Here is a 12,825-nt window from a genome sequence, read left to right as displayed (position 1 = left end):
GACACAGAGAACAGACAATGGGGGGGAGGGGGGAAGGGGAGAGAAATAAATAAATCAATCTTTATAAAAAATAAAGTCAATATCACAGACATAAGTCTTGAATGGACCAATTTTGCTTCTATTTTCTTTGTTACTAGCTGCAATGAATAGCATAGTTTTGTTCTCTGAAACCTGTACAGAGTTCTAAGTCGACATCTTAATCTAACTTCTTTTATTTTCCTAAGGTAATCTGTCATGATTTACCTTTCCCCTTTATCTTTGCATTAAAAGCATATAGTATTAGTTAACAAACCAGAGCTTTATAAGATAAATAGCAAACCCAAATCAATAGTAACAAAAAATTGAGATACTCCTGATACAGCTTAAGCTCAGTTATCGAATGTCATGAGAAACTCAAACTGTAAGTTTGATTCTTGGCTAATCTAGTAGTGGATAGGCATAAATCAGGTAAGGTATATAAGTATAAATCAGAGTAGTAGGAAATCGATGAAACTTGGCTGAATGAGGGACAGCTAATTTGGAAGCTATCTGGAGAGATGAGGTGCCCTGCAAAGATGCACTTAAAAAGGCACAAAAAGGACACACACACCCTTCCTCATCAGCCAACTTCCTCCTCGTACTTTTGAGAGTCCTTGTGCAGATGCACATTTTTGATCAGGACAAACCAGAGCAAATACAAGGGACAATAGAAGAATCTTCATATCCTTTGTGCTTGTCAGTCTCTCTTTTGAAGGCACTAAAAGCAGGGTCAACTTTTTGGGAAATTCTGAACTTTCACCCCTTTTTATACCACCTTTCTGTGGACACTGCTGTTTGAGATCATCTTGTCAATTTTAAGAAATCATTTTGAAAGATGAACAATAAACATCTGACGGCAGCCATGTGTCATGCCTTGGGGAAATAGGTGCCTCTTTCCTTGTTTCCCCAAACAAAGTTCTGGAACATGGTCTCCTGAGTGATTTGGATCAAATTTACATGTCCCATGTGACATGTAGACATCTAGCTGTTCTCGAGTCTGCTTTATTTTCTTCTTGGTCATGGGCACACTGGATACCACTTTTTTTTTTTTTTCTCCCGCATGGAAAAGAGGGCAATTTAGTCCATATAGTTTAACTAATCTAGATTCTGATTCTCACTGGGTTGGTTGTTGTGGCTGAATTCTGTTATATCTAATTTTTGTTTAGTGACCAGCCAGTAGGTATTGTTTAGTCTATACTCTCTTTAGAAACTTATCACCCAACATCATATGTAGTCTCTGCTGCATGGGTGTTTATAATTATTATTTCCTTTTTCTTCTTCATTACAGTTTTCTGAGGGGCCATCACTGCATTCTTGCAATGATTTCTCACTGTTCCTTAAATACTTGGCGTCAACAATGTACAGATGCCTTGTCCAAATGGCAGTCACGGTGCCTTGAGACACACTATCAAAGTTCAGGCATTTTATACTCAGCCAGGGATGATTTTGTAACTAGAGCCTTGTGACATTCTTGTGATATACCTGCAACCTGTAATGTAAGCATAGATTTCCATTTGAGGAATAAATCAGAAGATTCAAACATTCCTATGAAGGTCTCATCTTCTATACCTCCTTCTCCATTGTTGCCTAGTTTCTTTCTTGCTCCAACTCTAAGGTAGTCTTAGGAGCTGCGATATTCCCCTTCCCTTCCATTTGCTGGCCCTCAATTGCTGCTGTTTTCTCTAAGGCTTCTGGGAACAGGGCATGTCTGCAACACTACATTTAAGAGTAGCTCTCTTCAAGGACAGCAAGATGCTGGTCACTTCACGTTTACCAGCCATAGAGCTGGGTGGGATGACAGCAGCTCCAAGTAAAACACAACAGACCCTTTCTTCTCAACAATGTCCAGTAACTGTTTTGGGGTGAAAAACTTTCAAATTATTGTATGCTATCTGTAACTTGACAGAGTTTAGAAATGATGGTCTTTGAGCATTTTGCCAGATTTGTTGGTTGGAGGAGAGAACTTGCTGAAGTCTCAAACTTTATGTATTGCAAAGTGAAGCTGCTCCTTTCACACAGCTATTAGTGGGGTCTCATGAGAAAGTGTGTGATAAATATTTGGCTCAGTATAGGTAGTTATTCATGGATACTGCCCACCTCTCTGAATCACAAAACATAGGTATGACCTTTGGAATTTATGCTGGTGTGTGTAAAAAAAAACAACCTCTTAACCCCTCAATCTTGATATCTGATGATAGTAATATTAGGAAAGAGGAGGTCCCCAACCAAAGAAGAAGCTTTAAGAACCTGAGAGGTATTGGGCTGACAAGAGTAACACCTTCCTCAAAGTTAAGACTTGGGAGCTATTACATCCTCTGCTGGAGAGTCCCGTTCCTTACCCTCACACAGCACATCAATACCATTCAATGATGAAATGATTAATATGTTTCCTGATGTCCTTAGGAAAACAGAAGTACCTTCTGAATATGGTCTGGCCATCCTTCCTCATCCCATAAATGACATTGAAGGGCATGCTTATACCATATGGTATCAATACCTTCCATGACCCTTTACCTAATTTTCTTCTCTCACCATGACCCTCCCAACAATTCAATATTCCTAAAAGGAACAGTTTGTTCTTCCATTATAGACATCCTTTTATGAATGGCAGTAAATAGATGTTTTTTTTGCATTACAAAGAAGCCACTGTGCTTCATAGACATATTTGTGTATATAGACTTATTCAGTTTATTTAATCATTTAGAAATCAGGTCACGAAACAGCTTAGAAGTTGACTACAAGAAAAGTCTTGAGGTAATCATCATGACTTGCTAGGATGGAAGAGAATATGATTCAAAAGCACACATTATCTTCTTATTGATGAGCTTGATGCCATGGAGAAGATGGAGTAGTTTTCATTCTTCATACAATTATCTTCTTTAATCATGTAAAATAATTAAAAATATAGTTTCACTGATGTTAACAATGTGATGGAGTGAGAGAGTCAAAGCAAGATAAAGGCAATTGTTCTGAACAAAGGGGAAATTTCTCAAGCGAAACTCATCTCAGAGAACTCCATCTATGTATACGCCTGTGTGAGGTCTACAGGGAACCCAATATTAGGACACTAATCTGAAGTTACGAGGTTGCTTTCTCATGGCTCCAGAATGTATGAATTATCTCCTGTACATGTCCACATGACATGCCTCTTCTATAAATCTTGTTTAATGTTATTAATGATATTGTGAGATTGAGGTAAATTATCCCCACTGCATCTCACCAGGATTAATCATCTCTCATAGTGCACTGGTTCCTGATACAGAGAAAATCCCTCAGTTCAATTTGGATTAATGTTACTTTTTTCATATTTTAAAACCAAATGCATGTGGAAACCATAAGCTTGTCACCGTTCAAGTGACATAGTATTGTTATTCAATTCTTATAAATGAATAACACTGAGGAAAAGGAAGTCTTAACAGTCTGAAAAAATTAGGAGTCATAGGTAGTATAAATTTACTTACCTAAACAGTGTCTTTTGGGCAGGTATCTGTGAAAGAGAATGAACAAGAAAAATTGATCAAAATTTCTCAACATTTGTATGGATTTTTTAAATAAAATATTTTTAAAAAGATGATTTTGGAAAAGGAATTTTTTATGGTCCATAATTACTTGTCCATTTTAAAAAATTATTATTATTAGAGAAGTCACGAGCTTACAAAACAATCATAAATAATGTGCAGAATTCCTACACAACACTCCTCCACCAACACCTTACATTGTTGTGGAAAATTTTTTACAGATTATGAAAGAACCTCAGACTGTAATCACTAACTATGGTCTACAGAATGCATTTGGTATATTTTTGAGCCTATCCCCCATTATTAACACAGTAGCTTCTTTAACTTTGATGCAAGAATATTAAAATATGGCTGTTAACTGTAGCCCAGATTTACATTAATTGTATTTTTCCCATGCATCTCCATATTCTTGCCCTTTATAATTGTGATATACATTTGTTCTAGTTCATAGAAAGCCATTCTTGTATTTGTACTATTAGCCACAATCCTCATCCACTTCTGGATTTACTATGTTATTCAGTCCCTAGATTTTTCTCTAGTTTTCTTTCAATTGACATTTACATCTCTAGACTATCCTTTCAGCCACAATCCCATTTATAAACCAGCTACATTAGTTCTACTCACTATAATGTGTTACCATCAACTCTATCAATTTTCACACTTTCACAATTTACTTAAGACTTATACATACATTAAGCATCAGTACCCCTTCTCAGCCCTCGTTCTATCTCCTAATAACTTATACTCCAGGTTTAACTCTGTGTTTATGCTCTATATTTAGTTCATATTAGTGAGGTCATGTAAAATTTGCCCTTCTGTGTCTGGTTTATTTCACTCAAAATAATGTCTTCAAGGTTCATCCATGTTATCATGTGTGCCCAAATTTCATTTCTTCTTACAGCATCATAATATTCCATCATATATACATAGAAAATTTTGTTTGTCCTTTGGTTGATGGGCACTTGTGTTTCAATATTTTGGCAATTGTGAATAATGCTGCTCTGAATGTCGATGTGCAAATGTCTGTTCATGTCACTGTTTTCCGTTCTCCTGGAAACATTCCTAATAGAGGGATTGCCAGATGATACACCTGTTCTATATTTAGCTTGAGGAACTGATGAACTGTTTTCCACACAGGTTACATCATTTTACATTCCCACCAAGAGTGAAGGATTGTTCCTATTTCTCACATCCTCTCTACCACTTACTGTTTTCTGTTTTTTAAAAAAATAATGGCCATTTTCTGAGGTGTGAGATGATATCTCACTGTAGTTTTGATGTTCATTTCCCTAATACCTAGTGATATTGGACATATTTCAAATGCATTTTCACCATTTATATTTCCTCTTTGGAGAAATGTCTATTTAAGTCTTCAGTCCATTTTTAAATTGCACTGCTTTCTCTTTCATGTTTGGGTTGTAGGATCTCTTCAAATAGCATGGCACTCAAACTGCGATCGTATATGTGGCTTCCAAAAGGTTTTTCCAATTGAGTAGGTTGCCTTTTTACCTTTTTGACAAAGTCCTTTGAATTACAAAAGTGTTTAAGTTTGAGGAGGTCCCATTTATCCTTTTTTTTTTTCTTTTTCATTGCATGTGCTTTCAGTATAAAATTTAAGAATCTGTGACCTACCACCAGGTCTTGAAAATGTCTTCCTACGTTTTCTTCTAGGAGTTTTATGGTTCTATCTTTTATACTTAGGTCTTTGATCCATTTTGAGTTAATTTTTGTATAAGTAATGCGCTAGGAGTCTTCTTTCTTTCTTTTGGATATGGATATCCAGTTCTCCCAGCACCATTTGTTGAATAGACTGTTCTGCCTCAACTGGTGGGCTTGATAGCCTTGTCAAGTATCACTTGACCATAGATGTGAGGTTTTGTTTCTGAACCACCAGTTTGGTTTCATTGATCAATATGTCTATCTATATGCCAGTACCATGCTGTTTTTACCACCATAGCTAGGTAATATGATTTAAATTCTGGAAGTGAGAGTCCTCCAATTTCCTTTTTGAGATGTTTCTGGCTATTTGGGGCCCCTTACCCTTCCAAAGAAATTTGATAATTATACTTTTCATTTCCTTAAAAAGGGCTTTTGGAATTTTTATGAGAATTGTATTGAATCTGTTTACCAATTTGGGCAGAATTGACAATCTGAATGATATTTAGTCTTCCAATCCATGAACACAGAATGATCTTCCATTTATTTAGATCTTCTTTGATTACTTTTAGCAATGCATTGTCATTTTCTGAATAAAAAGTACTTTCCATCTTTGGTTATGGTTATTCCTAAGTACTTAATTCCTTTAGCCACTATTGTAAATGGAATTTACTCCCCTGATTTCTCCCTCAAATTGCTCACTGTCCATTCTTTTTTATTTTGCTTTTATTTTAAATGAGTTTTTATTTTAGAATAGTTTTGTGATTAACAGAAAAATCACAAAAATAGTACAGAGAGTTCGCATATATCCTTTACCCAATTTCCCCTATTTTAAACCTCTGTTAGTGTAAATTCATTTGTCACCAGTAATGAACAATTGTAAAGACAATACTTCATCAGGTTTCCTTAGCTTTTGTTGATTGTCCTTATTCTGATCTCTTCTGGGACACCATGTTGTCATGTCCCCTGCGTCTCTTCCAGACTGTCGTGATTCATTAGACTTTCCTTGTTTCACATACCTTGATGGTTTTGAGCAGTGATGGACAGGTCTTTTGTAGAGTGTCCCATAATATGGATTTGTCTAATAGATTTCCTTAAGATCTTTCTTTTTGCTTAATTTTTTACAAAAGGAGAAGCTGTGGATTTATAGAACAATTACGGATAAACTATAGGAATCCCCTATACCATCCTATTATGAACAGTCTTCACTGGTGTGGAACATTTGTTACACTCAATGAAAGCACACTTTTATGTCTATAGTTTTAACTATGGTCCATAGTTTAACTTAGGGTTCACTGTTCGTGTTGGGCATTTCCATGAATCTTAAAATGTTTATTCCGTTACCATATATACAACCTCACATTTCCTTTTAACCACGTTCAGATATATGTTGCAGTGCTGTTAATTACATTCACAATGTTGTGCTACCACTATGACCATCCATTCCCAAAATATGAACATTGTTGCAATAGGAAGTCAGTACATGTTAAGCTTTAACTTCTCATTCCCTATCCACACTCATTCCCTGGAAACCTATACTGTAGATTGTAACTCTGCGAGATGGCTTATTCTTTGAACAGGAAATCTGAACCAAGACTCATAGTATAATTTAATAACACATAAGTTTTATATTCTAGGAAAATTATAGTGAAGTTACCTGTATCGCTGACTTTCAAGATGTTTTCTTTTGGTATACCCTTCTTAATAGTCTCTTCTTCAAACTTCTGAGATTCCTCAGGACTGACATCATTGCCTTTAGCTAAATAATTATAGGTGACAAGCAGAAGAGATGCTGATTAGTATCTTCAAATTCTTCTACATGTTCTAGTAGGATGACACAGTGTGGAAATCAGATCTTCATGGATAAAATTTGTAGAGTTCAAACATTTAATGTGTCATCCTTTCCTCTTCTTAGGGCTACCAAGGAAATTAGAACTGGCTGTCCTACAACCTTGAGCTTCCCATATCATACATGGAGGTTTGGAGACAGTAACCCTGAGGTTTTCAGGATTCTCAAAGTGGTGACTGTTACTTTGGTCTCTGCCTACTTTTGTAGGATCTATTCCCTGTTTTTGTCAAACCCTACACCAATAATGGGAAAAGAGGATTTGAACCTTGCACTGTCACGTATGATAAGAACAAAAGCATTATTCACCTTTGTCAAAGAAAAAGTTCGTTCTCTGTCTATGTCAAATTTGGATCTAATACAGGAAAACTTCAAAGGCATCTAATAATGCCCTTGCGGACTTATTCAGAGAGAGAAATTGTTGATTTGGTAAGAACACTGGATTGGAGGGATTAAATTTAATTTAGTGCTTTGTGGTTTTTTTTTTTTCCCCCATAACACAATCAGTCTTACACACTATTTTAATTAATGTGATGAAAGATTTTGGGTTGAAATGAACAAATTCAGGACTGGAAACCTGAGGTGTACTAAATTTGAGTTTTAAATCTCATTTCACTTAGGTGATATAACCCATCTATACCAGTATGTGTTATTTGCCAAAGACCTCATGGATCCTCCTGAAATACTGCTGGATATCCAGGACAAGTGCATGGAGTGGTAGAAAATCCTTCTGAGAGGACCCTATAGCAGATATATTTTTTCTTCTCCAATAAACAACAGTCACCATCCCTGAGTGAATCAACCAAGGCAAAAGTCTCATGTCTGAATATTTCTCCACTATAAAGTTATTAATAAACATATCGCCCATCCATAAATCTCTTCCTCTTTGGAAAATATAAATAATGTTAATGCAGTTTATTCTGCCAAGAATAAGTTAGAATACATACCTATGATTTCAGTCAAATGTGTGGTTTGACCATTCTCATCCACATTGACGACATAAAACATCATGGCATCACTTTCTGCAAAGACTAATTCGACGATATTTTCTCCCCTGACTATGAAAGACAAAAAATATTTTAACCTCACAATATCTTGTTTATTTTTTCATTTTACATGTATTTTTAAGCATAACATTATGTATCCTTTCTTTCCCAATGATCTGTGTCTCATTTCCATTCTTCAAACATGTGGGGATCAATTATGACCGCTAATGTTGTAGAAAATTGTTCTACCTATTGCCAACTTTCTCAACCAGTAAAATTCTCCTTCTTTCACAATTTCCTAAATATGATCACAATATACGATGGCTAATGAGAGCAACGCTCTATAAACCATGTGAATCCTGCAGTGGGAGACCTGGAGACATTTCCCACCAACTCACAAGATGCCATTTTCAACTTTTCCGGAATTTTGCGAGCCAATTGTCAAGCACAGCCATTCTTTTAAAATATACAAATAAATTATTTGTCACTGTGAATTTGGAGTTATTTAAGCTACAATATGGAGGGCATAGATGAATTAAAGGACTAGGAATAATCAAATGTGTCAATATTGATATTGCCATGTAGTAGGTAAGAAGAAAGTTTTTCCAAACGGATGCACTTAGGTTATGATCAGAAGTTATATATGCCCAGGTTGGTATTCTTATCATGGTTACAATTGGACCTGGATTGCGAGAGATATCCTGTATTTTTCCCAAACCACTTTGCCTAGGGGGAATTTCTTTTATTGCATGGGGCCAAAACTAAGCCCAATAAAATCCATTTCTCGTCACTTTTTACAAAAATACCTGAAAATACCAGTAAAGAAACAGGAAGACCTAGTTTGCACGGAAGGAAAGATGACAGACAACAGTGATGATCAGCACAACAAATATTAAAACAATGAAAGTAGAACAGAAGAATACAATTGGTGATTGAAAAAATGAGCTTCCCATTGAGGTACTGGCAAAATCTTGCATATGCATTGTATGTACTTGTATTTCAAGTTGGTCCTGCAGCTTTATGCAAAAGATCGTCAGTCAAAATCATGACCTAAAATTAGACTTTTTCCATAAAATTTCAAACATTTAGAGATCTGATTACTTAATTTTATGGTACTTGTGTTTGAATATTATTTATAGCTTTTGTGAACTGTTATGGAGAGAAATTTGAACTAATTCTCTCGCTGCTTTAAAACAAAGCTCAAATTATGACAGGGTTTGGCATTTTTCCTGCTATTTTAGTTATGCCTACACTTAATTTTTTGGAATTTAAACAGATCATAGTTCTTAAACAGCTTAATCATTTTGATGGTTTATTTGGCTAAAGACAAAAGTAATACTGAATAAGAGAAGAAACAATGGTGAAATAATTGGTATAATTTTAAGTAGCTTTAAATACTTCCTCATATATGAGGATCATATGAAAAAAGTGTACTTGATCGTGTTCTTAGATACACTTAATAACAGGATTTCACAGATGGACCTTGTTACCTAACATTTATCCTGACTTTGTCTGACAAAATGAATTTTTGGAGAATTAAGTGACTTTTCAGATTGGATTTGGAATTAGGGTAGGTATTACACTAAAATCCAGACATGGAAATCCTGGACTGAGCTAAGATGATGAATTTGAACACCCACCATAGTCTGAGACTTTCACTCATAAGAAAATATTACCTACTTACACTGAAGCCCGTACTGATTTTCTCCTATTCTCCTTCCCTCTGCTGTGTGCTTCTGGCATACACCATCATCCCTAGAGACAAACGAACAAAATATTCCTGATTACTTATTCACCCATCAAAACTTTTGTTTGGCCTGAGGGAGTATCTAGGTTAAGAAATGTTAATTGGTAAAAATAGATTTTCAGTCTCATGCTCATTTGTTCTCTCCAGAAGGTGCTGGGACAACTTACTCCAGGGTTTCTCCACCTCAGCACTTATCGACGTTCTGGGCTGACAATTATCTTTTGTAGGAACTGTTTTGTGCTTCCAAGGATGTTGGGCATCTTTGGTCTCTACCCACTAGTTGCCAGTAATGACCATTCTCCTATGCTGAGAAGACAGAGATGTACCCCCTGTAGGAGTAGAAGTAGAAACACTTCTGCTTGAGAGTGACTGCTCTATTCCTTTGATGTAAGCAATTGCCCTCTCTTTTTCTCTGTCCCCCAGACCATTCCTTCTCCTTTAACTTACATACTGGTTTTTCCCTAGACTCTAAAGGGTTCACTCTTTCTGAGCTAAGTTGGCAATTCTTTCAATTCATTTAACACTTATTAAGGAAAAATATTCAAATATATCAGAGATAGAGAAATGGACATAGGCGTTGGATAAAGATTCGGATAGACATTCTTTGGGAGACAGCACTTCAGGTTGAAATGCATGTTAGAGTAAACTTTATGCAATTTATGCCCAATACATGTAAAAACTCTGATGCATCAACCACATTGATACATGGTAGATGACTATCACTGGCCAACATTTCAGGCTTTCAAGAGAGCAGTTTTCCTTACTGACTCCGTCACTCCATTTTTAAGGATACTGTCCCAAGTAGGCTACTATCCCCCTTGCCCTCAAGAAATCACCTCATGGCGAACCCCAGGTGGTTCGTTTAATATTGACGATACCCAACCAAATGAAGAACATCCTTCTGTGATGGTTAGGCTACTGTGTCAAATTGGCCAAGTAATTGTGTGCAGTTGTTTGGTCCAGCAAGCCCTGGGCTAACTGTAATACAAGGGCATTTATGGACTTTAGTCACCATTGACTTGACTGCAGTGGTAAATCATAGATAGCTGATTACAATTACATCAATCAGGGAGATTGCCATCAGCAGTGAGTGACACTTTATTCAATCAGTTGAATGTCTTAAAAGGGGAAGTGATTCCAGCATTGAGTGAGAACTTCCCAGCTCGTCTTTGGACAGCCAGCATCTCCCAGAACTCATCAAGAACCTTCACTGGATTTTCATCAGAGCTCCTGGTTGCAGCCTGCCTGCAGAACCTGGACTTGTGCATCCCACGGTCATGTGAGAGACTCATATAAAATTGCATACTATTGACAGATATGTCTTATTGATTCTGTTTCCCATGAAAATCCTGACTACTATACCTTCTAAGATTAAATTTAAGAGATGATAAACCTTGAACCTAATTCTGACATCCATGCAAATTTGAGGCCAAACCCTCTGGGATATGTGAACATTATTATTGCTTTAATATTTGTAAATTTTTCTTACTTGACATAAAAATCGAAGGACATTGTTTCACCAGTGCTATCCTGCACCACCGACCGGACATAACCCCGAAGTGGGCCATCTTCTTCTATCTTGTCTATGTTATCAGCTGCTAAGTAAATGGTGTTCCATGTTCCTGAAAACTAAAAAGAAACCATTTTCATAAGAAAGGTTGATCAATATCTATTCTCAATCCACACCTATACTAAACATTACTTCTAATTCATGTCAGAAGAAAGAAATCCTACCATAACTGAACAAACCAGGGCTCTAATCACTGTCTAATAAAATTACCTATAATGAAATAATGATATAAATTAAAATATGAAATATGAAATTATGAGTTTCTTGAAAGAGCTAAAGCAGTCTCATCAAATGTCTTGGGAACGCAAAGCCAACATTCTGATTATTTGGGTTCTTCATTTATAGACAATTAAGATGGAGACTTAGAGCTGGAAGTTACAAGATTTTAAAAAAATCAGTCTGTAGATAGAAAGATTCAGGCAACTTTGGATACAACCATACGCAATGGAAGACTGACACACTCGCCGCTTGGGTAGAACAAATTCCCCCCGGCACAGTCTGCCCCTCGTACCGTTTGCTGTTCTTCAGCACAAACCAGACCAAGAACAAGAGAAAGCAGCAGAATTTTCATTTTGTTGATTTGGTTGATGGTTGTCAATTCCTCTACTAGAGTGGCAGAGAGTGAGCTACTTGCTGGAGAGAACCTGAATTTGTGTCTCATTTTATATATTTGTCTGTTGGCATGAAATGTACTAGTTGTCGATCAAAAGCCTTGGGTTATTCTTAACTCTTCCCATAACATCCTGGTTGGCGGTGATGGGCTTTCCATGACTATTTGACTAATGAGATTAGTTTCAAGAGAAGCTTACCCTGGCCAGATACTGACCTTTACTGTCATTTAGAGAGCACATTACATCAGAGATATTTCAAGGGCAGTAATATGGATTTTCTCTAATATCTTGAGGTCAGAAGAGGAGTGTGGAGTATAAGACATGAGTTAAAGAGCCCTGCATTATTTAATTGTGGGGGTACATTCAAACTAATATTCTAAAACTCTTACTGCCTTATTTACCAACCTTAACACGTGGCACCTAATCCATGAATCACAGTTTTCAAGACATCCCATCAAAATGGTCAATACTTAAATCTAACTAAACATTTTCAACAAGAATATATTCCTAATATGGGATCACTCCTAAACCCATCACTATAGTTTTGGTTACCTATGGATCTACAACTAAATCTCATTGATTTTCTCTCTTTTTTTTCCACATTCTTGCATTATTTATGGCTAAATATATTGTGTGAGACATGCTCTTTCCTTTCATCTTCTTGAAATCTCCATATGGTACCAACCAAGATTCCATTTGTAGATGTCCTCAGTGTATCCAGGCAAGCTGTCTATTTCTCCAAGCCTCAGCTATCTAGAGGACATGACATTTATCATCTTCTTCCCTCAAGAAGCCTTTACCATCCTTTTGTGTGAGAAAACCATTCTGGAGAAAGGACCTAATCCTTACTGGAGGAAAAGAAAGTGATTCATT

The 12,825-nt window shown here is 36.3% G+C and overlaps 1 protein-coding gene across 1 annotated transcript; it reads right to left on the bottom strand.

Moving 5' to 3' along the window:
- Positions 1 to 2,722: 2,722 nt before the first annotated feature.
- Positions 2,723 to 11,965, bottom strand: LOC139438165 (lipocalin Cav p 2.0101-like). Its single transcript, XM_071213266.1, has 7 exons — positions 11,853 to 11,965; positions 11,261 to 11,400; positions 9,709 to 9,779; positions 7,986 to 8,096; positions 6,850 to 6,951; positions 3,480 to 3,505; positions 2,723 to 2,895 (listed from the first exon to the last, which is right to left on the bottom strand). The coding sequence occupies exons 1-6, from the start codon at positions 11,910 to 11,912 to the stop codon at positions 3,480 to 3,482; spliced, it is 510 nt and encodes a 169-aa protein (XP_071069367.1). The 5' UTR covers positions 11,913 to 11,965; the 3' UTR covers positions 2,723 to 2,895.
- Positions 11,966 to 12,825: the final 860 nt, after the last annotated feature.

The sequence above is a fragment of the Dasypus novemcinctus genome, chromosome X (genome assembly GCF_030445035.2).
Source record: "Dasypus novemcinctus isolate mDasNov1 chromosome X, mDasNov1.1.hap2, whole genome shotgun sequence".
Taxonomy (NCBI): domain Eukaryota; kingdom Metazoa; phylum Chordata; class Mammalia; order Cingulata; family Dasypodidae; genus Dasypus; species Dasypus novemcinctus.
The sequence above is the reverse complement of the archived record's forward strand: the minus strand, read 5'-3'. Positions and strand labels throughout refer to the sequence as shown.

Bases quoted from the DNA above. Each gene is read 5' to 3' on its own strand.
- LOC139438165 (XM_071213266.1), bottom strand. From the start codon at position 11,912: ATGAAAATTCTGCTGCTTTCTCTTGTTCTTGGTCTGGTTTGTGCTGAA. The intron at 11,401-11,852 runs GTACGAGGGGCA...GTTTCTTTTTAG, and splicing joins GTGCTGAAGAACAGCAAACG to TTTTCAGGAACATGGAACAC. The intron at 9,780-11,260 runs GTAAGAAAAATT...GTTTGTCTCTAG, and splicing joins TCCTTCGATTTTTATGTCAA to GGATGATGGTGTATGCCAGA.